The sequence below is a fragment of the Emydura macquarii genome, unplaced genomic scaffold (assembly GCF_026122565.2).
Source record: "Emydura macquarii macquarii isolate MOO-44397 ecotype Brisbane River unplaced genomic scaffold, CSIRO-AGI_Emac_v2 contig_3470, whole genome shotgun sequence".
Taxonomy (NCBI): domain Eukaryota; kingdom Metazoa; phylum Chordata; order Testudines; family Chelidae; genus Emydura; species Emydura macquarii.
In genome coordinates this window covers 1,605,653-1,630,077 of record NW_027133607.1, presented here as the reverse complement: position 1 = coordinate 1,630,077, position 24,425 = coordinate 1,605,653, and the positions used below count along the sequence as shown (strand labels likewise).

General features: G+C 39.0%; 1 protein-coding gene across 5 annotated transcripts in view; it reads left to right on the top strand.

Annotated features, from left to right (window-relative positions):
* The window catches only part of CELF2 (CUGBP Elav-like family member 2), a 423,961-nt gene that overhangs the window by 57,851 nt on the left and 341,685 nt on the right, over positions 1-24,425 (top strand). For all 5 annotated transcript variants that reach the window (XM_067534964.1, XM_067534962.1, XM_067534960.1 and 2 more), the window contains exon 2: positions 18,055-18,090. In XM_067534964.1, coding sequence (XP_067391065.1) covers positions 18,055-18,090 — 36 coding nt within the window. The remainder of the gene's footprint in view (positions 1-18,054; positions 18,091-24,425) is intronic.

Genomic DNA, 24,425 nt, shown 5'->3' with positions numbered 1-24,425 from the left:
TGGTCAGCCCTAATGGAAAATTCAGGTCCCAGTTTTGGTACAAGAGTCTAAGCTTAGTGGAGGGAAGATCCTTAGATTTTCTTTTCATTTTTTTTTTTTTTTTTTTAGTAAGTGAACCTCTGCAAACCCACTACCTGGTAGACTATTCTATTTGAATCTCACCACCAAAAATAACATCTAATGTTCTCTTTGCCCAGAGTGTATTATCTCATTCTTGCAGAGGTATTCATGTTCATAATTCCAACTAATCAGTTAAATCCCTCTGACTCTGTGGGAGAACCAGCTGTATCCAGCAATTCAAGTCTGCTTCATCTGCACATAGAAATATAGGCAATGGTTATTTTATTTTAGCTACCTTGTAATGCTTCATCAGTTAAATGCATATACATGATTGCAAGAGAGAATATTTTTTCACTGGGCTTTATCATAGTTTATAATTCTGTGTAACTGAGTTAAATGGTGACGACTTGGGAAAGTTGCCAGGCTTAGGATAAAAAGTGTATTTTATTTTAAGATGTCAAGAATACTGGAGAGAGAGGTGTGTCTTTCATAATGTCTTACAGTATTTGTATTACAGGGGTGCTTACAGTGCCCCAACCAAGATTGGGCCCCATTGGTCTACATGCTTTACAAGTCCATGATAAAATGTTGGCAAACATTGGGTGGGAAAACAGAGGCACTAAAAGATGAAATGACTTTCCAAGTTCCCATAGCAGGTCAGTGGTAAGGCCAAGAAGAAAACCCAGATTTCCTGATTTTCAATCCACTGGCCAATGCTATCCAAAAGGGATCCATCCCATGGAAGATATATGGGACAGAAGGACACACCAGTATGACCTAGCACCTGTAATTTGTGTATCTGTGTTTATGTAATGACATGAATTCATTTTGTAGCATTAGGAAATGATGCATTACTCACCTGGAGAATTTCACATGACATATCTTCATGTAGAAGAAGCTGTGGCATACATTAAATTTAATTGCTGCTCCTCTGTGGCTTAAAATTGAGGGCAGCTTCAGAAATGAGGATGGCTTCTATTAAATTTAATTACTTTCCCCTGCAGCCTGTGTGGTTACTAATCGGGGCAGCTTCTAAACAAAGATTTAGTTGCTATCCTTTAATGAAGGAGAAGGGATGGAAAAGTAGTCTATAAAATACAGATACACAACATATCCCTTATACCATGCTTAATTTAATAATAATAAAAAAGCAAGCTGACTAACATCCAAACATAATGTTTCAAACATTATTATTTTATTTTATTTTTTTAAAAGTCTTTTTCAAGCAGAATTTGGCCTTAAAGCATTTAAGCAATGAAACCTTCAATTTGTTCAAGTTCCTTGACAGATTTATGGGGTGAAACAGGTTAATGATAAATTTTTTTATAGTGTGTTCTATTGACTATAGATGGCAGATCTGACAGTTAAAATGAAAATCGTTCCAGAAGCAACTTGAGTCAAACTAATTATTGGAGATGTTATAGGGATGTATAATTATAGTCACCTTTTAAAAAAGAAAGGGGGAAAATTTATTACAAATGTGCTTTTTAAAGAACAAGTGGAGAAATAAAAGCTGTAATTGTTCTTAATTATAGCGAACTGTAATTGCACACAATTGCAATATGCAGCACATCAGCCGTAGATTAAGAAATCCTGGCATATATATATATATTGCACACAAGTAACTTCAGGAGAAGAGCTATAGTTTTATGAATGCGGTTATCTATAATTTAGCTCTTTTACTTTTGATTCCATCCTTGTTGATTTGATTTTCGTTTTCCTGGGTATTGTAGGGAGATAATTGTCAATGAGGAGGTACTGCTGCAGTGAGTTATCCTCTGCAGTTGAGTCAAAATTATCATCTTCAAAAGGAAACTGTCAAGGTTGTTAGATAAAAACCAGTGCTTTGATCTGCAAAGGTCAGATTTTCAAAGGTATTTAGGCCCTTATAGATGCAGAAAAGAGCCTAACTCCCACAGATTTCAACCTGCTTAAGTGCTTTTGAAAATCCTACTGGGCACCCATCTACATCTTTAGATGCTGAAGTATCTATGAAAGAATGGTTTAAGGTCATTAGCTTTCAAGAAAAGTGTTGTTTGGCCAAAATCCATGAACTTGGGTACGTAAAGCTAGGTGGCTGTTTCCATATTATTCACCTAAACAAAGAGTGGCCTAATTTTTCAAAGGGGCATGTGCAGCTCCAGTTAACTTCAGGGAGACTCAGATCTTTTAAAAAAAAATCACACTGCTCATATTGGGTGCCTAAATATGGATTTGGGAGCCTGGACTGAGGCACCTAGGTTTTGAAATTTTATATTTTACTTACAAAATTGGTCATTTCTAATATCAGGTTGGAGGGACATGTGCTTGTGTCAACAATTATTCATGAATGTGCGCATGTTTCTTGGTGTCCATTCGTGTACATCTTTGAGTGCTTCAGATGGACTCTGCTCACTCATCTGCCTGTGCCAGGATTGCTTCACATATTTCAAACCTCTGAGCTTCTTCATATTGTTTCTATTTTTAATAAACAACCTGCCACAAAAATGTGATCTGTCTTCCTTCTAAATTGTTTATGCAGAATTATCGGCATTCTGTCTTGGACTGCAGCAGGTTTAAGAACTAACAGGTCAGTAATTGTAAGACCAGAAATAAGTGCTATATAACTTTTTGGAACGATCACATTTAATTTATTTTGCATGTCATCAGTTTGCTTAGTGCATGAACAAAGGGAACTTATAACCTCAGACCCAAGGAACTCTCAGTCTAAATCACACTGCATTGGAATTTGAGGACACAGGAGAAATGTCCGTTCTTGAAGAAATAGAGAGATGTTTGGTAGATAATCATTCAAAGGTTTTGCATGTTCTTAAGAAAATAATTCAATGAAGACAAGAGTAGTAGGTTGATGCACAAAGTTGGGAAATGGTTCCAAATCCAAGGCATGACACACAAGAAGATCTAAAGACTAGAGTGGGAGAAGAGGGTAAATGGCATGGTTAGGTGCATAGGCAGGTAAGGAAGGAATGAGAACAAAGCTGAAGGTATGAGTGGAGCTATTTTTGGAGATAAGCATAAAAAATTTGAACTTATTGCAACAAGAATTAGCAAAGGAAGAATCAAGGGAGAGCAGTTATGACAACTGGCATACTCTGAATGAAAGAGCTCATTTCAAATGGCTGCACTATAGCATTAGCATATCTGTTACAGGGATCCTAATGAGCCAATTTGAGTAATATTTCTTGACAGCAGGTTGTGGGTTTTTTTTTTAATGCCTCTTTGTTAAACAGAAAAGAGAGAAAGGCTGAAATCCAAATAGCATCCTATTTGGATAGTTTTCTCATTCTAACATTAAATATAGATGGATGGATTGACCCTGATCAGAACATCTTGAAGGATAATGCTAGTTAGTGGGAGCTACTTAATGTGGAATTAACTGTGTACATTTGTGTATGTGTTCTCGGATGAGCCGATGATATGATTCTGAATGCAGAACATGTTCACCAGTCCTCTTTGTTAACACATAGCGTTGCTTGCGCTCTCCAATAAAATATTATTTCTGTGCTATTTCTGTAATTACATTTAATAATCAGCTCTCACAGTCCAATAGTATTAAACATAGGAGTCTTTTCAACAAACTATGATAAATAGCTGTTTGCAGAACTGTTGTACTTGAGAAAGCTTTATAACTCTCTTCATAAGATTTGTCATTTTCCTAATGCAGCTTCAAAAAGCTCCTAAGCTTCGCTGTGTGGCTTCACTCCCCATTTTCTCCCCCCCGCCTTCTGTCTGAACATAGCTGGGTAAATGAAGCTTAATGTGCCATTTCCAAGCACTATGACACTCCTCCAGGGCTGGTTACATTTACCATTGCTAAAGTCTAAATAAGTGAGTTTTAATGAGCAGGAATGCTGGCTAATAGCTGATTCAGGTACTTAGTAGTCCATGTCATTTAACTGTGGTAGAATTACAGACCATAAATGGTCTGATGATTAATAGATGTACCTGTTATGTCTTGCAGCCTAATAGTTTGTGCCATTAAAGAACTATCTTAAGAACATACTATTGTTTTGGAGATGCATGTGGGAGAAAAGGCCTAACTTAGATGTATGTCCTGATGGCATTTAAAAAAAATCCATAATACCATTAATAAACTAGTGAGAGAAAAGTAGTACTTATGCACTTTGGCTTCCCCAAGAGGCCTGGTCAGCAGATTTACTCTTTATTTAGAGCTGAAGAAGAGCTCTGTGTAGCTCAAAATCTTGTCTCTCTCACCAGCAGAAGTTGGTCCAATAAAAGATATTACCTCGCCCACCTTGTCTTTCTGATATCCTGGTACTTACATGGCTAGAACAATACTGCAAAAACTGTAGTAGGGTTTTTTGGGGTTTCTTTTTTGTTAACATAAGCACCATGATCCAATGAACCAGAGTCTAGTCCCATTCCTACCCATTGTCACACCACTTCTGTGCAGTGGCAGAGGTGTTAGTGAGGGCAGGATTTGACCAGATTGTTTAAATGGTTCTGGTTCAGAGGGGGGGGCAAAAAAACCCAAAGCAGTTGTAGATGGAAGAGAGAAATCATGACAGCCAGCAATTTTCTCAGTCACCATTTGTAGTATGTGGTGAGTTGTGGGAGAACCAGGTAACTCAATCAATCCAGAGAGAGAGAGACATTATGATACTTATGAAAATCATGTTATGAAACGGCAGCAGACAAAAAACATTTCCATTGGCTAGTTTCCTTGGTGGGTCTCCTCTCTCCTACTCAGCTTCTGCAGTTCCCTTTTATTCACATGTCTCTCCCCTCCCAATCCATGGTTCGTGATCTCCATCACATCAATTCCCCCCCCCCTTCTGGGGAAGGAGTGTCGGGGGAATAATATCAGGAACGAAGAGGTTAATTGGTGATTGTATAAGGTTTTGTTCTTGATTAACCAATAAGGGGTACATACAATAACTATCACAACAGATGAACAGCTGTTTAAAGAATGTGTTGATAGTGATTGGAATACAAGGCATTATTTAAACAGTCATACTTTAGTGTCCTGTTATCTTCATTAAGGTTGGGCTGTTTCTCTCAAACTGTCAATCATTTTTGCCCCATAGACAATGCAATGGGTCCGGGAGAACAGATTTTTTCTCATGAGATTTCTGGTACTCTCTGTTTCTGTTGTGCCCGAAGTGTAGTGAGAGTGGCTGCTCTCAAAATTAGAAGCCAGAAGTAGCAAAAATCTTGACAGCCTCTTGTCTTGTGATTGGCAGCCCAGTTTTACAGAACCAAGAAGCGTGCATATTAAATCAGAGAGAGACCTCTAAAGTGCCCCTTCAGATCTACTAACTAATTTAATTTAGGTACTCCTAATGTACTTATCACTTTGGTATCTAATCTCGATCCAAACTCCCTCGAAGGGTGTTCAAATATCCAGTGTTCATGCATAAGGTGACCAGATCACAAGCATGAAAAATCAGGACAGGCAATGGGGGGTAATAGGCACCTATATAAGAAAAAGCTCCAAACGTCAGGACTCTCTCTATAAAATCAGGACATCTGGTCACCTTATTCATGCATGTGCCTATATTTACTTTGAATAAGATTCCAATCAGCATTTGAACTTACAGGTACTTAAACAAATCTCTAACCGCTATGGTTTGTCCATCACTAATTTTAATGTAATCATTTCAGTCCACTATTTCTCTAGATCAGAGGCAAAAAAATTTCTTCAAACTTGGCACTGGAGGGGAGTCAAGGGTTATTTTTTTGAAATCACAGCTCTTGAATAAACCCTCAAAGCTCCTATCAGTGGTGCCAAGTCAGTGTGGGTTAGTGGAAATGTCCGATCCCATGAAATCCCACAGGCTGTTAGTGTGTGTAAAATCCTGCAACGTCTATTGATTTAACCCAAATCTAAATTAAAAGGAAAAAGTTCATGATTAAACTGAAATGTGTGCAACATTCGGCATACATTATCATCCAATAAAATACAAAGCTTTTATAAAAGCCGACTTTACAGATGACACATTCAAGAACGAGTATTTACAATGTAATAAAAACCCATCTTCAGTACCAGAAGATACATGTCCAGTTTTACTACAAAACACCAGCAATTAATAGGTCATCATCCATCCTTCTGTGTAGATATACTTACTCCCTGCAGTAATATTTAGGTGTAGTGTTTTGGTCTATTTAATATTTCACAATTCATCATCATTTCATCACTTCATATATCACGAACCATGACATCATGATTAGATGTAATGGTAGGAGTAAATATTTACATATCGAGGGCCATATTCTGCCTTCACTTATACAGCTGTGCAACTGAGGCAAAGTCTGACTCCAAAATACTGTTAAGATCTAGGGCTTAATTCTCAGTTGCCTTGTTGTCACTTACACCTGGACAATCTGATTCACTGGCATTTTTACCTCCACTTTGCACAGGTGTAAATGACAACACAGGGTGCCAGGCTATTGTAGATGGAGTTCTGAAATCGTGACATCCGACCTTTGGTGAGGGCCACATCCGCAGTCTTTCCGCAAAAAACGTGTGCAGCTTTCACTAGCACTCATGGGAATTATCCCTACCTACCACAGTAGTGGAAAAAGCGTCTGCTCTGCTCCATGCGAGGATAGAAGAAAGGAATTTCACCACCACCACCACGCAGGGAGCAATTACACACACACCCTCACCGCCCCCCGAGGCTGCTGGCGCATCTCAGCCCCACTTTCCCTTCTACATGGGTAGAAAGAGGATGGGGAGGGGTATCACAAATCCTCCTGCATGCTCTTCCCTACTTTCCCTTCTGCAGTCTGTCCCCTCCATGGAGCTGAATGCTGCACTTTGCAGGTGGAGCTCACCCAGGGGTGCCCCAGCCTTTTCCCTTTGAGTCCTGTAGTCTCCCTTTGTCACAGAAACCACACCGGTGTAGCTGCCAATGGAGCCTGCACACACACCCAGAAAGGAAGGTCTTGCAGCTAAGGCACAGTATTGGGAGATCTGGGTTCAGTTCTCTCCTCTGCCACAGACTTCCTATATATAGTCTTGAGTAAATGATGTAATCTGTGCCTCCATAACCCGTCTGCAAAGTGAGTAATAGTCTTTCTCCCACCTTTTTTTTGTCTGGCTCTTCTCTATTTAGATCATCAGCTCGTTGGGGTGGGGTTGTCTCGAAATAATACGTGTTTGGTCAGTGCCTAATAATAGTTGGGCCTCTCTAGGCTACCGTAATACAAATAAACAATGAGGCAATTCCGTGACTTTCAGAGACTTCCGTGACATTTTCCACTTCAGCCCTGGGGCGGTGGGGCTGGAGCTGTCAGCCGGCTGGTGCCCTGCAGCTCCCAGCCACCGTGGGCGGACCCGGAGCGCCAAGTCATGGGGGGGTGGGCCCGGAGCTGTCAGCCACATGGGTGCTGGACCCTCCCTACCCGCAGCAGGACTCAGGCTTTCATCCCTGCTCATCTTTGGGCTTCAGTCAGCCCCACCCCCTATTTTTTTTTTTCTTTAGTAAAAGTCACAAACGAATCAGGGGCTTCCATAAAGTTTTGTTCATTGTCTGTGACCTGTCCATGACTTTTTTTCTTTTTTTTTTTTTTTTTTTTTAGTAAAAGAAGTGACAAAATCTTAACCTTACCTATAGGGTACTTTATAAAAAGCATTCTCACCTATAACTTCACATTTCTTAAACAGCTGTCTCTCTTAACAAAGCCAGAATTTTAGAAAATAAATAAATGAAGATACTCAGGTTTAGAGGGACATATGGTACATTTGAATGTCTATTGGAACGTATATTGCACTGAGGGCAAATATTCATATTGTTATGTAGTGCAGATTTTTAAAACTTTTTGTAATTTATGCAAGTCAGACATACTGGAGTAGCAAAGTTTTATAATAAAGGAAACAACTTTAAAAATTATCCGGGGGCAAACAAAAAACACGTCTGAACATGTCCTCTATCACAGTCAGCTAGTTTTGCAAAGTGTCAGCCTGTACAGAAATAGACTGTCCATGTGAACTTGCGACATCACTTCCTAAGAAGAGTGTTCAAATTGTGCAATGGCAAATTCAGCAGCAGTATATGCAAATAATACTGTTGCAAACATTTATCTGTAGCCTTGACGGACTTCTATTTCTATTTTTATAATTTTGACAGATATCAGTTTATCTTTAAGTAACTTTTTAGATTTTTATTGATTTTTAAATTTGAATTTGAATGAAATTATGGGGTTTATGCATTCTTTTTCAATGTTTATCTATTTAAATTTTCAAATTTGCAGGAAATTATGGGGAATCAGATAATTTAATGACAGTAGATGTTGGGATTAAAAATGTTTATAACCCATTAAAACACACATTGTCAATATCACATTTCAAAATATGCAAAGTAAATGTCCTTATATCAACAAGTCATATCTACTTTTACTATTCACGAATTAGTCCATTGGTAAGTAGCCTAATTCAAAAGTCTAAAGTACAGGATTTTGACTCATAAATTCTCAAGTAGCATTTTTCTTACTTTGTTTATCTTTAAATTTTTATTGTCAATGGAAATATTTTTTTCGTGTGTGTGTGTGTGTGTGTGTGTGTGTGTGTGTGTTCGTTCAATAATCAGGGCAGATACTGGAGTCAATGTTAAAAAGTAACATGGAAATCCTTGATTATTGAGAGTAGGTCCATCAGTGGCTATTACCCAAGATGGTTAGGGATGTAATCCCTAGGCCTCTGACTGCCAGAAGCCATCAGGGAAGACAGTTGAATCTCTCCAAAATTGCCCTGTTCTGTACATTCCCCCTGAAGCTCTGGTACTGGCCACTGTCAGAGGCAAGATGTTAGGCTAGATGGACCATGAGTCTGACGCAGTATGGCCGTTCTTATGTTCATGATCAATAAAAAAATCCTCTTTGAAGAACTGTTGCTTAACTTTTAATATATAAAACAGTTTGCAACCATTTTGATTTTTGCCATATCAGTTTGCTTTATTATAGGGTTTAATTCTGAAGAGGGGACACTGTGAAAGTATACAAAATAATGAATGAATGCATAGAAGAGAGACTAGCCCTCCTGTAGAAGTCTGTCAGTACAATCATGATACAAAAGTGTTCAAAATTTAGAACAAAACTTAAACTACTGTGATATACCGAGGGCGGCAGGAGAGTATGCGAAGGGAGGTATATCAGCCCCAGGATGATCAGGGCTTTATTCCCTGCAGCCTAACTGAAGTCATGAGGGGGCAATTAGGAGCCAGCTGAGGCCAATTAGGGATCAGCTGGTGCTCCATAAAAGGGCTCCGCCCCCCCCCCCCAACAACACACAGTGCACAAGTTGGAGGAAGCAGAGGTGTTGTGTTGTGTTGTGTTGTGTTGGGCGGAGCGGAGCAGCAGATCGGAGAAGCGAAGTGGGGGAGAGCAGAGGAACCCCAAAAGGAGGTACTGAGCCCAGGAAGGAGCGGCAAGGACATAGGGCCGGAGAGGCTAGAAAGACTGAGGGGGGAAAGTAGCCCAGGGGAAGAGACTGTGGCTTCAAAGTACAGAGCCAGCAGTCTACAGCTGCTGATCATAGGGCTCCTGGGCTGGGGCCCGGAGGAGCGGGTGGGCCCGGGTCCCTACCCCCTTCCCCCAGGGAAGACGGGGTGACGGGCACCTTCCTGGCCCCCAACGGGAGTGAAGCACGAGATCCACTAGGGCGAAGCCGGCCATTAGCCACACTACATACTTTATTGAAATTATTTATCGTGATGAAATCCCCTCCTCTCAACCAAGGAAGTTGTCATGCGGGCTGACTTGAGAGGGGGGGCAGTTAGTATATTGTGTGACATCAGCATGGCAGAATCATAATAATCCATGTGGGATATGCCATGCCAGGTGTGGTTAGGAAGGTTATGATATGCTAAGTAAGAGAATATTACTTATTTCCATGTGTAATATGTGAAAGGGAAGTTATAGATGTATTTGAGATGTCTGTGTTTCAATTGTGCTGCCTGGGCAACACACACCCCAGATAGGAAGGCTGCAGAACAATGGCCAGCGTAATGGCCCATTAAGGCCTTCCCAGGTGCGAGGGGCCCAGAGAAAGAAGCCAGCATCACCACTGAGTCACCAGAACCTGCTTACGTGACTGGACCCCAGGCACACCTGAAGAGTCACCAGGATTGGCCCATATGACTCTGGACTCCATTTTAGCTCCAGCAAAGTTCACAGGCCACATGGCGGAAAGACAGAGGATATATAAGATCAAGCCAGAGAAACCATTTTGTCTTTGTTCCTGTCCAGTCTGCAGACATACACCTATCTCTGGATCAATTCATCTTGCAGCTGAACCAAAGGACTCAGACCCATCCAGGTACTGGATGTGAACCAGAGGAAACTATCCAAGCCTGCAAATCCACATTTCTTCCAGAAACCTGAAGTATATGGACTTTTAATCATTTGTATATCTGTGATTTACTTTAACCCTTTAACATTTCTCTCATGGTTTATTTCTTTCTTGTTACAATAAACCTTTAGGTTAGATACTAAAGGATTGGCTTACAGCGTGGTATTTTAGGTAAGATCCAAACTTATATTGAACTGGTGCTGTGGCTGACTCTTTGGGGTCAGAGGGAACCTTTTTGGCAAAGAGCAGAGAGTTTGAGTAACTGGTCTCTTTGCTGGGCCTGGTGCTGATTTGGGAGCCTGGAGCTGAAATGCAGTGAAGGGGGCTGTGGGCATTTGTGGACTGGCTTCATGATATCCAGCGTGGAGTAATCAGAAGCAGTTCGTGGCTGGTTGGGAAGCCGGGCTTCAGTGTCACCCACCAGCGTGAGGAGAATCCGCTCTCCTTTTGCAGCCTGCCCTGACCTTGGCATTATCAGGTGGCTACCCTGGGCACGGGTCATATCACAGAAGTGTCCGTGTTAAAATCAGTAATATCTCCCATCTCAAAATGGAGTTTCAGATGAGTTTCATTCCTTTTAAGTCAATATTGAACCAATCCCCACTGCAGTTCTGAGATGAGGAGACATAGCACAGTGCCTCTGGAAGTGCCATTTTTCAGCTGAGATGTGAAATCAATGCCCTGACCATTTGTGGTCATGGAAGATCCCTTGGCACTTTTCTGCAAGAGTAGAGGCATACTCCAATGTCCTGGTTAAATTCCAGTTTAGGTAATCACGTTTTTCCTGCCTTAAATACCCCCTGCAGTTTTGATCAGATGATTCTTCATTTCCTGTTGTAAACTATTGTGCAATTTTGCTTTGCACTGTCTTTTCAGTAGTGGGTGAAATACTTTATGAATATAGGTGTATAGAAGTCTGGAAAGTTGTTTGTTATGGGTCTGATTCAAAGCCAATGAAATCACTGGGATCAGCCCCTAGGTTATAGAGTACCTTTGACATCATTCCAACTGGAAGTTATAAATCTGTATTATTATGATTATCATTATGCACAATATTACAGGATGCTTTCTTTTGTGTGTTACATCGTGCCTATAGCAGATATTCCTGGAGAAATCTATAAATACTCAAATGGTCAAACATGATAACTTTCTGTTTTAAAGAAATAAAATGGAAGTAGAATTTATTTCCATTTATAAAAATGCTCCTTTCTGGGCTATGGGAGCTTGTACTATCTTTAGAAAGCTACAGGGCCTGACAACAAAACGGCTATGAATTGTCACCAAAACCAAAGCCATCTTTCCAACTCTCACACCTCTACAAATCGCTCCATCCCTGTAATATGACCTAAGGATTAACAAATTTCAGCCTTGGTCAAGGAGTGAGAACTGAAAACACCCTCTCTCCACCCCCGCCTATTTAAACCAAGGGCTGTTAACTCAGTTATCCTCAGCTGATCTCATCTCTTTCACTATCACACAGATGTCTTTGCACAGTCAAAGATTGATCTTCAGAAGATGGAAGAGTTCTTGTGTTTCTGCCTCTTGATTATATGATTAATGACAAAACCAAAGAGCCAGATGCACGGCTAGAGTAAAGCGACAGAGTTTCATTGACTTAAATGGCGCTATACTCATTTAGACCAGTTGAGGAATTGACCGTGAATATTTTTAATATGGTATAGTTAGAATTTATCTATTTTAATATAGAAGAGAACACAGATGTGCAAGCGAGAGATGCAGGAGATCAAATGGGAATTAGAGTAATAGTCCAACTGTGTGTTTGTGTCTGTGTCGCATGTATAGCTAAGTATCACTGTTTTCAAATCAGTATATTAACTGAGAAGAGAGAATCATTTCTAAGCATGGTTCTGACTAACATGGCTTGAACTCTATTCTTGATAAATCTCCTAATGTGGATGTACAAGAATGTGGGGCTCCTGAGGCAATATGTATAACTTGACACTCCCCTCTTTCCTGCACCTCAGCTTACCTCTTGGCAGAAGCACAGGCCAAAATTCTGTCCTTCCAGGATTTTCTGGAAAAAAATCAGCATACTGAATTAAAACCTCGGAGCTGTGATATGCAATCCCCTGAATATAGATGGTAATAACAGCTGCCAGTCAGCTTCAGTCAAGCATACAATTTCTCAGTGAACAAAACAAATACAAACACAACATTTGCAAACAGTATTGGGAATACTTTTGAATAACTTTCTTAAGCAAAACTATTAAGCAACAAGTGTATAGGTACTCTTTATACTGATTTTCCTTCTCTCCTAATTGTACGTATAGTTCAGAGTGAGGTTTTGAGAAAACAATTGCACTTGTGTTCTTGGCATGTGTGTGCACACGCACACCCCCTCTGATTTCACACGGATGATTTCTCAGTCTCTCTCGTGAGGCCTCAGATCCCATGTATGTGTGTGTCACCTGGATTCTCCAGAACCTGAGGAGAATGCCAACTTCTCAGCCCCTCCAAACACTACAGAATCTCACAGCATCAATTTCACCACTGTGCCAGTAACTGACCAGCAAGAACCTGCAAGACTGCTTCCCCTTAATGGAAACTTCTGCACAGCTTCAGAAACAGCTACTGAGCATGTCCAGTAGCTGCTGCCCCTCCTCCTCCATGTCTAGATGTTTCTTGGTTCTTCTAAGTTGTCCTGCCCTGATCTCTCATGTGCAGAGAGGCAAAGGATTCAAGTAAAATCCATGCCTCCTCCCTGCCTTGGTACTGAAATAAAATCAAATGCTGCATTGTAAGCAAGTGGGTTACATAGGGAAGGCTAGACAATACATACCATGTCAAAGAAGTGTAACCTCCCCACCCCCACCCCCCTTTTTTTTTTCTGGGTTACTTGGGAGCAGGCAACACTCCCTGTGTGCACAGGCGCCTAAGGTTGCTAACAATAAAGGAGATCCTGAGTATCCCAGTGATGATGTAGGATAGGTGGGAATCCTCTATCCACCTCTCTGCTGCAGTCCCTTTACTCCTAAAGGAATTTAAAATTGGCGGTGCCTCCACCTGGCTGGACCCTGCACACGCTCAATAGCGGGCCTTGGGAGCTTCCAGGACTAAACCTAGTCTAATAATTATAATAATCTGTGACGTAGGTCTCACTCAGAAATGCCAGTTATGCAAACTAAACATCCAATATATTTAAATTAGAGTTAACACACCTTTACTTAACAAATGAAGGAAATCCGGCATAACAGACTGAAATTAAACATCACTGCTATTAATCCACAGGGGCAGTTGAATAAATCAATTAATAAAAATAGCATACAGCAATAAGTGAAACTTGTCTAGCTGCAATTTACACTGCCACTATTTACCCTTCCTCCGGAGTGTGCACTCCCCTAGAGTTCAGAGCCCTAACCCCTTGCTTGCCTGGGCGTGCTTGAAGATCTGAAGGAGGCAGCACTCTGTGGGTTCAGTGTGTCAGTTCAGCCCAGCTATCAAGCTGCAGATTTGGAGTTGGCCCAACCAAAAGTCAGCAGTCCTGGCTCGAAGAGAATACCTCTCTGCCTCTTCTCAGGCCCAGCCAAGACTCTCTGCTATGTCCCTGCCGTACCCCAAAAGAAAAGGGGGGGGACGGACACTCACACCACTTTCACTGCAGGCCCACCTCAGGCAGCTCCAGGCTCCGTCCCTGCCCTGGCTTGGGCAATGCCACCAACCTCCGAAGCTCCCTGCTCCATCAAAACTCCAGCGGACTCTCAGCAGCCGCTTCTGGACCCCCAGCAGCAGTCAACAGCCGCTTCCAGCCTTGGCTGCTCTCCATACCCCCTCCAAAGAAACCAGAGTCCACACATGCTTTTTTAATGAGCTCCCTGGAAGGGGAAGAGTCTCTCTCCTTTTCCCCCAAAGCATCATGGGAGTTGTAGTCTCCCAGGATCTTCTCAACTGTAAAACTCCCAATTAAGTTCCGAGGTCCCTCAAATACAGGGAACCTATAGGAGAAAAATACTCAGTTCAATTTAGTTTGCACCTTCCCAAATGGAGCAGTATGCTTATTACCCCTCTGATCTGATAGCTGACAATTTAAGGGGATATAGCCTAATTGTATAGCACTGGTAAAATCACACTCTGGTTTACATCCTTTCCACCCATCTTGACTTCAGTGAGCTTGTATACAGAGTTAATCAGCCCTGTATCTTTTACATTGGATTTTCAAGGTCCTCCCAAACTTTTGACAGGATTTTACAACATGCTGTTGTGTAGCTTTTTTTTCTTTTTTTTTTTCTTTTTCTTGAGTGTATTTTCTTGCTCTTGTTGGTATATCCAAGTCTGACTTATTTTTTAATAAACTTTTATTTTGCAGCAGCTGCAATAAATACAAATGATTTACTGTGTTTGTCACTTGGGGTTAGTAGGAATCTGAAAATGAGTTGTATACGTCTATGTTCTGTTCCTTGAAACATTTGAGGGTGGGTTTCCGGTTTTGTTTTGTTTTTAAATAAACCCTTTTTGGGTGATGCTGCACCATAAAGAGTGGTTATTTACTGCACCAGGAATTTACTTTTAGACTAGTATTCCCAGTATTTACAGCAGGATATTTACTGTGATAAATTAAACAACTGCAGACAGTAAATATTCAGTTTTGAATGTCACTCATTGCAAGCATTTATTTTTAACAGGGGAAACACAGGTTTATTTTGTAGGAATGTCATTTGTTGCTTATTAATTTAAAGGCTTGTTCCTGCTAAACCTCATAAGACTAAATATTTGCTTACCCAAATTCATACTGTAGAACCAAATTTTCAGATAGCTGGGAAATAATGTCTGATTTTTTTAATAAAGTTTTTCTTTGTGAGTTATAGTTTGGATTTGATCATGATTTCAAAAATTATCTTGTACATTCATTGTTAAAAATGAAAATCTGATCTACCAAAATATGAAGTTGACCATATAATTAATCCCATAAAAAAGTATGCTGCAAAGATATGCAAGTCAATTGTTTTAAATTCTGTTAACATCAAACAAAATTTTATTGTAATGATTTTTTTTTAACAATTTCAAAAGTTGCTTATATAGGTCTAACTTCTTTTTAATGTATGTAGAGGACTATGCAGGGAAAATGAAACCTTTAAGAATTTAGTTTTACAGATTATTCTTTGCTATGTTCAGGATTCAACATTCCAGCATTATGCTCCTTTTTAATTATAGACAGTAGCTAAATACTTGGCCAATTGATACCCTTGGGGTTGAATTTAATGGCAAAATACCCAAAACTAGGGCCTTCAGAAAGGCCGAATTGTGCCTGGCTGGTCTGCAAGCATGTGTGATAGGGTGGAAAGCGTAAGTCACCCCAGGCCCCTGCAGTAGCCGTTGAATGCAGTCCCTGTATTTCCTGGAGCAAAACACTGCAAAGAGGATAAGGAGGTCTGGGGACATGCCAAGGTTCTATTCCCATGCACTAGCTAACAGGCCTGGTTGTGCACACCATGGGCTGTGAAAGGGTGTAGCAACCCACATGGTACATCTCTAAGCATGGGTGAGATTTGATCTGAGCCAGCACTCCACCTAGACCTCCCAGAAGTCTTTCTGGCTCCACACTGCCCCGAGCCTTCATAATGTGCCTGTATGGCAAAGTTAAGACCACAACTGGGCAATACAAAAAGAGATGAAACTCAATGTCAACAAGAACAAGGTAATGCATGTTAAAAGGAACAATGTTAACTCCTATACCACCACAGTGGCTTTTCAATTAACTGTAACCCCTCAGGAAAAATATATCAGTATCATTGTGGGCTGCTCAGTGAAAACAGACACTCAATGTACAGGAGTATCCAAAGATGTTACATTTTATTATGAATAGGATGAAGAAAAATCTTTACACTATTAGTATGCTTACATTTTGACCATCCCGTATTCCTCTGGTCATCCCATTTGAGAAAGGATATAGCAAAAAAACCCAGTTCTTAGAGGAGAGCAACAAAAATCTTCCATGTGAAGAGAGATTAGAAAGATTAGGACTACTTTTAAAGTAGGGCAGGAAAAAAAAAGGTGTCTGGGTAAAGGGTGGTGTGAGTGTGTGTGTATCTATATAAGATCATTAATAGCATAAAGATGGTAGATCAGGCATTCCTACTTAATCTTTGTTGTAATACAAGAGCTAAGGCGACACCCAATGAGAAGAAAAGGCAACAAATTTAAAACTGAAAAAGTTTTTGTACAATGCATAATTAACTTGACACTTACTACTATGAGGGGTCATTGAGGCTGAGAGTTTAGCAGGATTCCACAAAGGATTATTGATGTAAATGTATGTTTAAGAATACAGCAGCTGTAGCACACAGGGTAGAAATCTAGGAGATCTTCCATCATGCTTAATGATGGCAAGAGTTCCTACATTCTTCACTGTGCGGTCTGCCTTTTAAGGCCAAGGATTGCTTGTGAGCCATATGCCCTCTCATTTGTGACTCCACAATGTATCCATGACAGTTACATCAATTGGTCACATGAAAAACTACTGTTAGGAAAGCATGCAATGCCTTTCATTGTCATGTTAGGAAAGCAGAAGCTGTCTTTCAATGCCATTTAGCAGCTGGAAATGAGGAGACACAGCATCGTGTGACCAGTTGCCTCACTGCAGATCACAAGTATTCACAGGCCATAGTTTGGCAACGTTGGAATATCAACTGAAGTTAAGAAGAAATGTATTATTGTTCTTTTCCATTGAGTAGTTTACATGGTTGGTTGAAGCATCTGGGAGTGGACGCGTTAGAAGGCAAGGTGATAAACTAGATGGACCATTGGTGTGGTCCAGTATAACAGTCCATATGTTCTTTGGTTTTAGGGTTTTACACAAGGGTGGGGAGTGAAAAAAAGCTAGTTACAAGTTCCTAAATTAGGTTGACTGTTTGAAGCTATTTTCTGGGGTTGGGTGCTGGAATAAATCCCAGATGGATTTAGTAGGTGGAGAGCAGATGTAGTAGTATATAAAGATAAATGTATAGATATACCACTTGTGTGGAGGTGATAGCCATGGGATGAATTGTGATAAATCATCCACCTTAGCACATCCTCCCTGCCTTCTGCTCAAAATCCATTTCCCCTGAGATTTACTACAAACTCAAGAAAACCTTCAAAGAGACTCTTTTTTTAATTACATCTGCCTGCCAGTAAAATGTTTCTTCGTCTCCCAAATGTGGTATTTCCCTAGGTTGGGAAGATTCAGTCCTGAATCAGTGGTACTTCTGCAACATCACAATGTCACAGATTTAGCATCCAGTAGCCTGTGCAGTGCTAGAGAATGGAAACTTTTTTGCCATCGCCATATGGACCCACTGTTTGGTCCTAGCCCTGGAGAAAGCTGCAGGGTTGGGGTTTAAAATACCAGTTTAATTTTCTGGGCAGAAAAACTACATCTGGATGACATAACCATCAAAAACTCACACTAATGCAATCTTGTATATTGCACTCCTCCATGATGTATTTCTTATTTATTATATGCCTGCAAATATTGTTGCATGGACACCACATCCACATATGGGGTGTATGAAAGCAAGGGGTGTGTGTGTGTGTGTGTGTGTGTGTACGTACATTTATTTATTTATATATACAAGTGTATCTATACACCTATACAAAAATTCAATTAGTGTAAATGTCTTTTGCCTTTAAAATGTTATAACTTCTGCAAACATTAACCAATTTTCCCTTCTGTATATCTCTTACAGAGAGACTGCCCCAGAGTTAGCTGGAACATTACCAAGGTAAGCAAGCTGTTCTAAACTAAATCTGTAGATCAGCTTCTGTTAGCTGCTGAAAGAAGTACAGCCTCTTGAACCAGAGCATCATTCTTTCCTGTAGGAACATGCCAGAGTGTGGGAAGGAAACCAGGATATTAAGGAGAAATTTGATTTGTTTGTCGTACCCAGTAAAATGACTGTAAAGCTCTGTGGCCCTCAAGAACAGATCATTCTAAATCAACATATTTAAACTGCTTTGTGGCTTAGCTCAGTTGTCTACCACCTGAGGAAAAGCATCCTAGATGTGGCTTTCTGCCAGATTCAAACTGCACTTGTTGTTGTAGGTGGTTTCAACGTTGCCTTACATTTTAACAGCAGGGGGAAAGTCAGTTGTGAAGATCCAAATGTTCTTTCATTGGGAAAGCAGAAGAACCACATAGATCTAATCTGCTTATTTTGAGCAAGCTCATCATAAAATAATGGAAGTACACATGACTTCCAACCTTTCAAAGAATGGCTCAGAGAGAGAGAGAGACTTACCTACATGTTGTCAGAGGAGACAAATATAAGGCTGTAATCAGGGAGATGAAAATGTATTCAAACCACTGAAACAATATGGTGTGGCATCCTGAATTCTATTAAGTGACAGATTATATTTTGAATACCAAGGAAAAATGCATGTGTTTCCTTTGCATCTCGTTTCACCGCTGCTTCTTTATTATTGAGTTGTGTGGATTTTTTTTAATGAGCTCAGTTATTTTTTCAGTGAATATTATGTTGTAGTTTGACTTTTTTTCATAATGAATATGTGTAAAATGCAAACAGTAAAATCATCATTGCAGTTATGAATTCAATTTTTAACAACATGGTAGTAAAGAGATTAGACACGTCAGCTATTTCTCATTCTAAGACAGCTAAAAAAAATCTTCCTAACCTTTTTGGAGGGTCATGTGAGATCCAAATATTCTTTCATGGGAAAAATGAGAGAACTGCATCTGTTTATGTGAGGACCATGGCTTGACTTAGTTCCAACATACAGTAACAAGGTGTATTTTTCCTTTTATTTGATGGAGATTTTTCTTTTTGTTGTTTTTCAGGAACGTTTGCAGGTACAACCTAGTTGAATACAGCTAGGTCATTCAGCTATCACATTCTTTTTAGGTTTCCTGACCTTTTATTATTTTAAAATGTGCAATGAAATATCTTGGTGAAATTTAATAAGCTTTCTGAAATTCTGTTTATTCTCTGGCTAATGATCTGTGGTACATGACACTTAGAGACTTTTATTCTTTGTAGTCATAAAGGAACGCTTACAATTCTGCATCTGGGAAGAATGAAAATAGATATTCAAACCGCAGATTACTAGTTAATCCTTGCTTGAAGACATTGATATTTACTATGTTTCATAATCATTTAGCTGTGTAATTTTCACTAGTTTTAAAGGTAGAGTATTCCCATTCTGATTGCACTGCATGCCATTAATTCAACCAAGGTTTGTCATTAGTTGACAATATATAGTGAAAATATGAAACCTTTGTACAACAGAAGTGAATTCTACCCTAGTAGTTATAAATGCTTTTGAAGTTAAAATGAGATATCTACATTAGGAGCTTGCGTAAGCATTTAGTTCCTCTCTCGTTGCTAATGATAACCTAACTGTGTGTTTGAATTCTTGCCACAGCTGAAATTAAAATCTTGTGGTAATATGTCACAAGTAGAAATTAGATTATATGAGCTATGTGCATGAGGCATTGTAATTGTATTATAAATATTAAAGCCAATGATCTTGTCTAGATTAAAACAAATGTTTACCATTATGTGAATGTTGGCATTCTTCTACTAGTCTTCAAGCTTTTCTCTTCGTGACCGGTCAGTGCTTTTGTTTCAGTAGTACGTATTTTTATTTACTCTGTATTGATTAGTTTTTGATATATTCTTTGTTCAAACTACAAATGGATAGTTTTGGTATTAACAATTCATAAATTAGAAACATAATCCAAGAATTTCTTTCTTCCGTTGGTGCTGATTTTCTTCCCCAAATGGTTCATTTGAAATGACTCAATTTTAGGAATTGAGGCATTGAGAATATACAAGTAATAACAGTTATTTTGTAGATATTGTGCTAGCTACACATTTGCCTGATGAGACAAAAACAAATACACAAAAAAAATCCATCCCCACTCAACATTTCAGAGTACTAAATCTCATGTATGTAACAATACATAATGACTTTTCTTTAATGTTTACAAATAGTCATAAGCATATACCTGGTATAAATTGTTCAAATCCTTTCCTTCATTAGTAAACTTGCCCAAAAAATCTCCTCTTTAGCCCTTCAGAAAATATGGAAGAGTGTGTAAGTGCTGTGCTTATATGCATTTGTCTGCTCATCTGAAGGATGTCAGTACTTTCAGGGTTAATGGTGCCTCCAAATGTTTTCTGGCTTTATCAACATAATAAAAATAAATATTTCTTTCCAAATTTGTACACAGATCAATTGGATTTTAAAAGCAATGAGGGTACTCCAATTTCCCAGAAAGCAGTTTATAAATTAGGAAACACATTTTCTTTCTCTCCTGTCCCAGTGAAGAGATTTGTCAGTGTATGTTTTAAAAAGTAAAGTTAAGAAAAGAGCCCTGTTAAAACACAGCAGTTTTTTTGCTCTTTGGTTTTTTGTTTGTTTGTTTTTTGTTTCCTGTTGGCATCAGCCATCAAATGCTTTTGATCATTTTCTAAATAATCATGCTAAATAGGAAGACAAATTTTCGTCTGGTTTACTTAGCCAACAGCTTCAGCAACGGATTTTATCAGTGCTTAGGGTGAAGATGAAAAAAATTGAAAAACTGAGTTTTGTGGACTTCTGTTAGAAGGAAATTTAACTGATAATATGAGTTTGTGGAAAGATATAAATTAGAAAAAAAATTAATAACAGGTTTAACTGCAAGAACTTGATAGCTAGGTTTTATCCCATGTGTCAATTTTTCTTTACTGGCTTATTTCTGTTGATATGTTAGATAAAACAGAATAGAGAGAGAATTGATTTTAAATTTAAAATGTGATTAGATTAAACTGCATTATTATATATGTATGAGCCCATGGATTTTTGTTTTTCGAAGAAAGGTTTTCTGTGTGTAACAGCACATCAAAGAAAAGATCTTCATAAGGAAAACTTCACAATATTGTTAGGTTGTTCATTGCATGACCTATTTAGAGTACTCAAATTCTTCTTGTTGTAGACTACATAATTAAATTTTAAATGGAACATGATAAAGAAATTATACTGGTGTTCTCCAGAGATTTGAATACCCTACTTGGCTCTTTACAAGAGTGTAGCAAAGGCATATTTTAAAATTTAATAAAGGTCTGGCCTCATTTTTTTCCTTTTAGATTTTCTATAGCTGCTATGCCAATCCTGTTCCAAAGCCGTTTTTGCAGTTCCATGTTATCTACATGTTACCTGAAATAACAGATCAAAATATAGTTCGTAAAAGCATGTTTAGCTTGACTTGAAAAATCCATTATTTAAGCATGATGCAGTATAGCTGATCAATCAAACTAGGCTCTCAAAACCTGCAGTTCCTGAATTTGTAACCGTAGAGAATTGGGATTCATTTTGTTTTGGTAACATCTTTGTTGTCCTTAGCTTATCTAGCAAAAGGGAGAGAGTGTTCTTTTGGAGCAAGAGGCATTTTAAATGTAGACTGCCTATTCTCAGACCATAAATTGCACTCCATGAGGGGGGGTCAAGGTAACAAGACAACATAGCCAAGGAACAAAGAATACTTGGCTTCCACATCCAAGGAGCCATTCTAGTCTCTAGAGTAAATAAAATATGTTCTATAACCTTCCATTTTTTATATATTTAAAGAGAAATAATCTGTAAAAAATCCTAAACTTTAAATCTCTCTACTATTATGCTAACAAAATCACTAGGTTATTAACACTAAAAGAAAATGTAAGATCTATGCTAGCTTACTTGCTATGTTTTGTGCTGTTGGCTTAATTTTGCATTTCATTCATTGGTACTTGGGAGAGTGAAGTGAACCAATCACAAAACCCCCGGGGAATGTGTAAAATGCCTGTATAAATAAAAGTAATAATAGAACCAAGAATGTTCATTGAAATTTGATCAAATATCAGGAAAGGGGTTTTTTTTAATTACACTGTGGTGTTAATTGACCTTAAAAAAAAAAAAAAGAGAGAAAAAGAAAAGGTCAAGAAAATAGAGGAACATCTGCATTAAAATAAAATAGATGTTAAAATACAAAGAACCAAAAGATCGGGACACATTAAAATACAGATTAATAGTCTGTCTTTGAGTCCTGTGACTATGAATGTGTTTAAACAACATATGTTATCAGCTAAGGTCAAGGTTTACAGTACATTATGCCTTTGAATTTTTTGGCATGCATCTGGGATTTGTATGTAAAATTTCAACAGTGCCCAAGTCCCATTTTCAAAATATACTTGCTCATTTAGGCAAAATCTCACTGAGAACCAAGGGGATTTACGCTAAGTGCCTAAGTCACTTTGAAAGTGGAATGTTGGCTCTGAAGTATGCTTCAGCTGAAGAGTGTAAAATTTTCAAAAGCCTACAACTTCTCTATTATTGAAATATAATACAGTTAAGCTTTTATCCAAAGGGGAAAAATAAAATTGACAACCCAGGATATGACAGGCAAAGTGAAATCTCTTGATTGCTAACTGACAGCAGTTTTTATGATACCATTGTGTTATGGAATGATATGTCTTCCAAGGAGCTAAGCATACAAGATTTTGAAATATTACTGTCTTGACAGATGTAATCCAAGCAACGGCTTGTAAATTCTGGATGAATTATAAAATCTGTGTGGCTATTTCAAATTAGTTAATAAAACATCCATGAAGACTTTTAGTGACAATATCATCATAAAAAGGAGTGTTTGTAATAGTAGCAGCAGAGATATTGACTAAAGGATCCATATTGCGTCTCCTCCATCAATCCATACAAAACCCAGTTGATAGGATCATCTTCATTGCCTCTCCCTTTAAATTTTTCCACTGACCATTAAAAAGCGTCAAGTTCAACCTCCCTCTCTTTAAATTGAAGAACGTCCACAACTCTGAAATTCTTTACCATTCATGTCTCTTATCGAGGCATCCTGTGCTCCTCCGCTGGTGCCAGTCTTGAACACCCATTGTCGGTGTCTTCCATATATATTTCTCTGGTTTCTTCCATTCTCCCTTTTACCCATGACATTCTGCACAGAAGTTATCTCACCTCTTCTTGGGCTCAATAGTGGTACAGTAACTACTGGTAAAATTCTATAGCCTGTGTAATGCTAGACTAGATGATCTTTAAAATCCATGAACTAGGCAGTTTCCTTTTCCTCCTGCAAATCCCTTCTCAAAGTGCACCCACTAGGATATCTAGAAGGAATAGGTCAGCTATGATCTCTAGGTTGGGTGGCAATTGGGAATAGCTGATATTTTGATGATTTTTAAAAATTATTTGGATCCTTTCAGCTGTGCCCATACTATACTATAAATGCAAAGTAATGCACATGGGAAAACATAATCCCAACTATACATATAAATGATGGGGTCTAAACTAGCTATTACCACTCAAGAAAGAGATCTTGGAGTTGTGGATAGTTCTCTGAAAACAGCTACTCAATGTGCAGCGGCAGTCAAAAAAGCTAACAGAATGTTGGGAATCCTTAAGAAAGCAATAGATGATAAGTCTGAAAATGTTGACTCCTTATAAATCCCAGGTGCACCCACATCTTGAATACTGCATGCAGATTGGGTCGACCATCTAAAAAAAGATATATATTCGAATTGGAAAAGGTACAGAAAACTGCAACCAAAATGATTAGGTGTGTGGACAACTTCCCTATGAAGAGAGAGTAATAAGATTGGGACTTTTCAGCTTGGAAAAGAGACGACGGGGGGTGGGAGGGAGAGGGGGAGATAAGATAGAGGTCTATGAAATCATGACTGCTGTGGAGAAAGTAAATAAGGAAGTGTTACTTACTCCTTCTCATAATACAAGAACTAGGGATCACCAAATGAAATTAGTAGGCAGCAGATTTAAAATGAACAAAAGGAATTGTTTCTTCATACAACCCACAGTCAACCTCTGGAACTCCTTGCTAGAGAACATTGTGAAGACCAAGACTAAAACAAGGTTAAAAAGAGAACTAGATAAGTTCATGGAGGATAGGTCCATCAATGGCTATTAGCCAGGATGGGCAAGGATGCAAAACCATGCTGTGAAGTGTCCCTAGCCTCTGTTTGTCAGAAGCTGGGAATGGGCAACAGGGAATGGATCATTTGATTACCTGTACTGTTCATTCCCTCTGAAGCACCTGGCACTG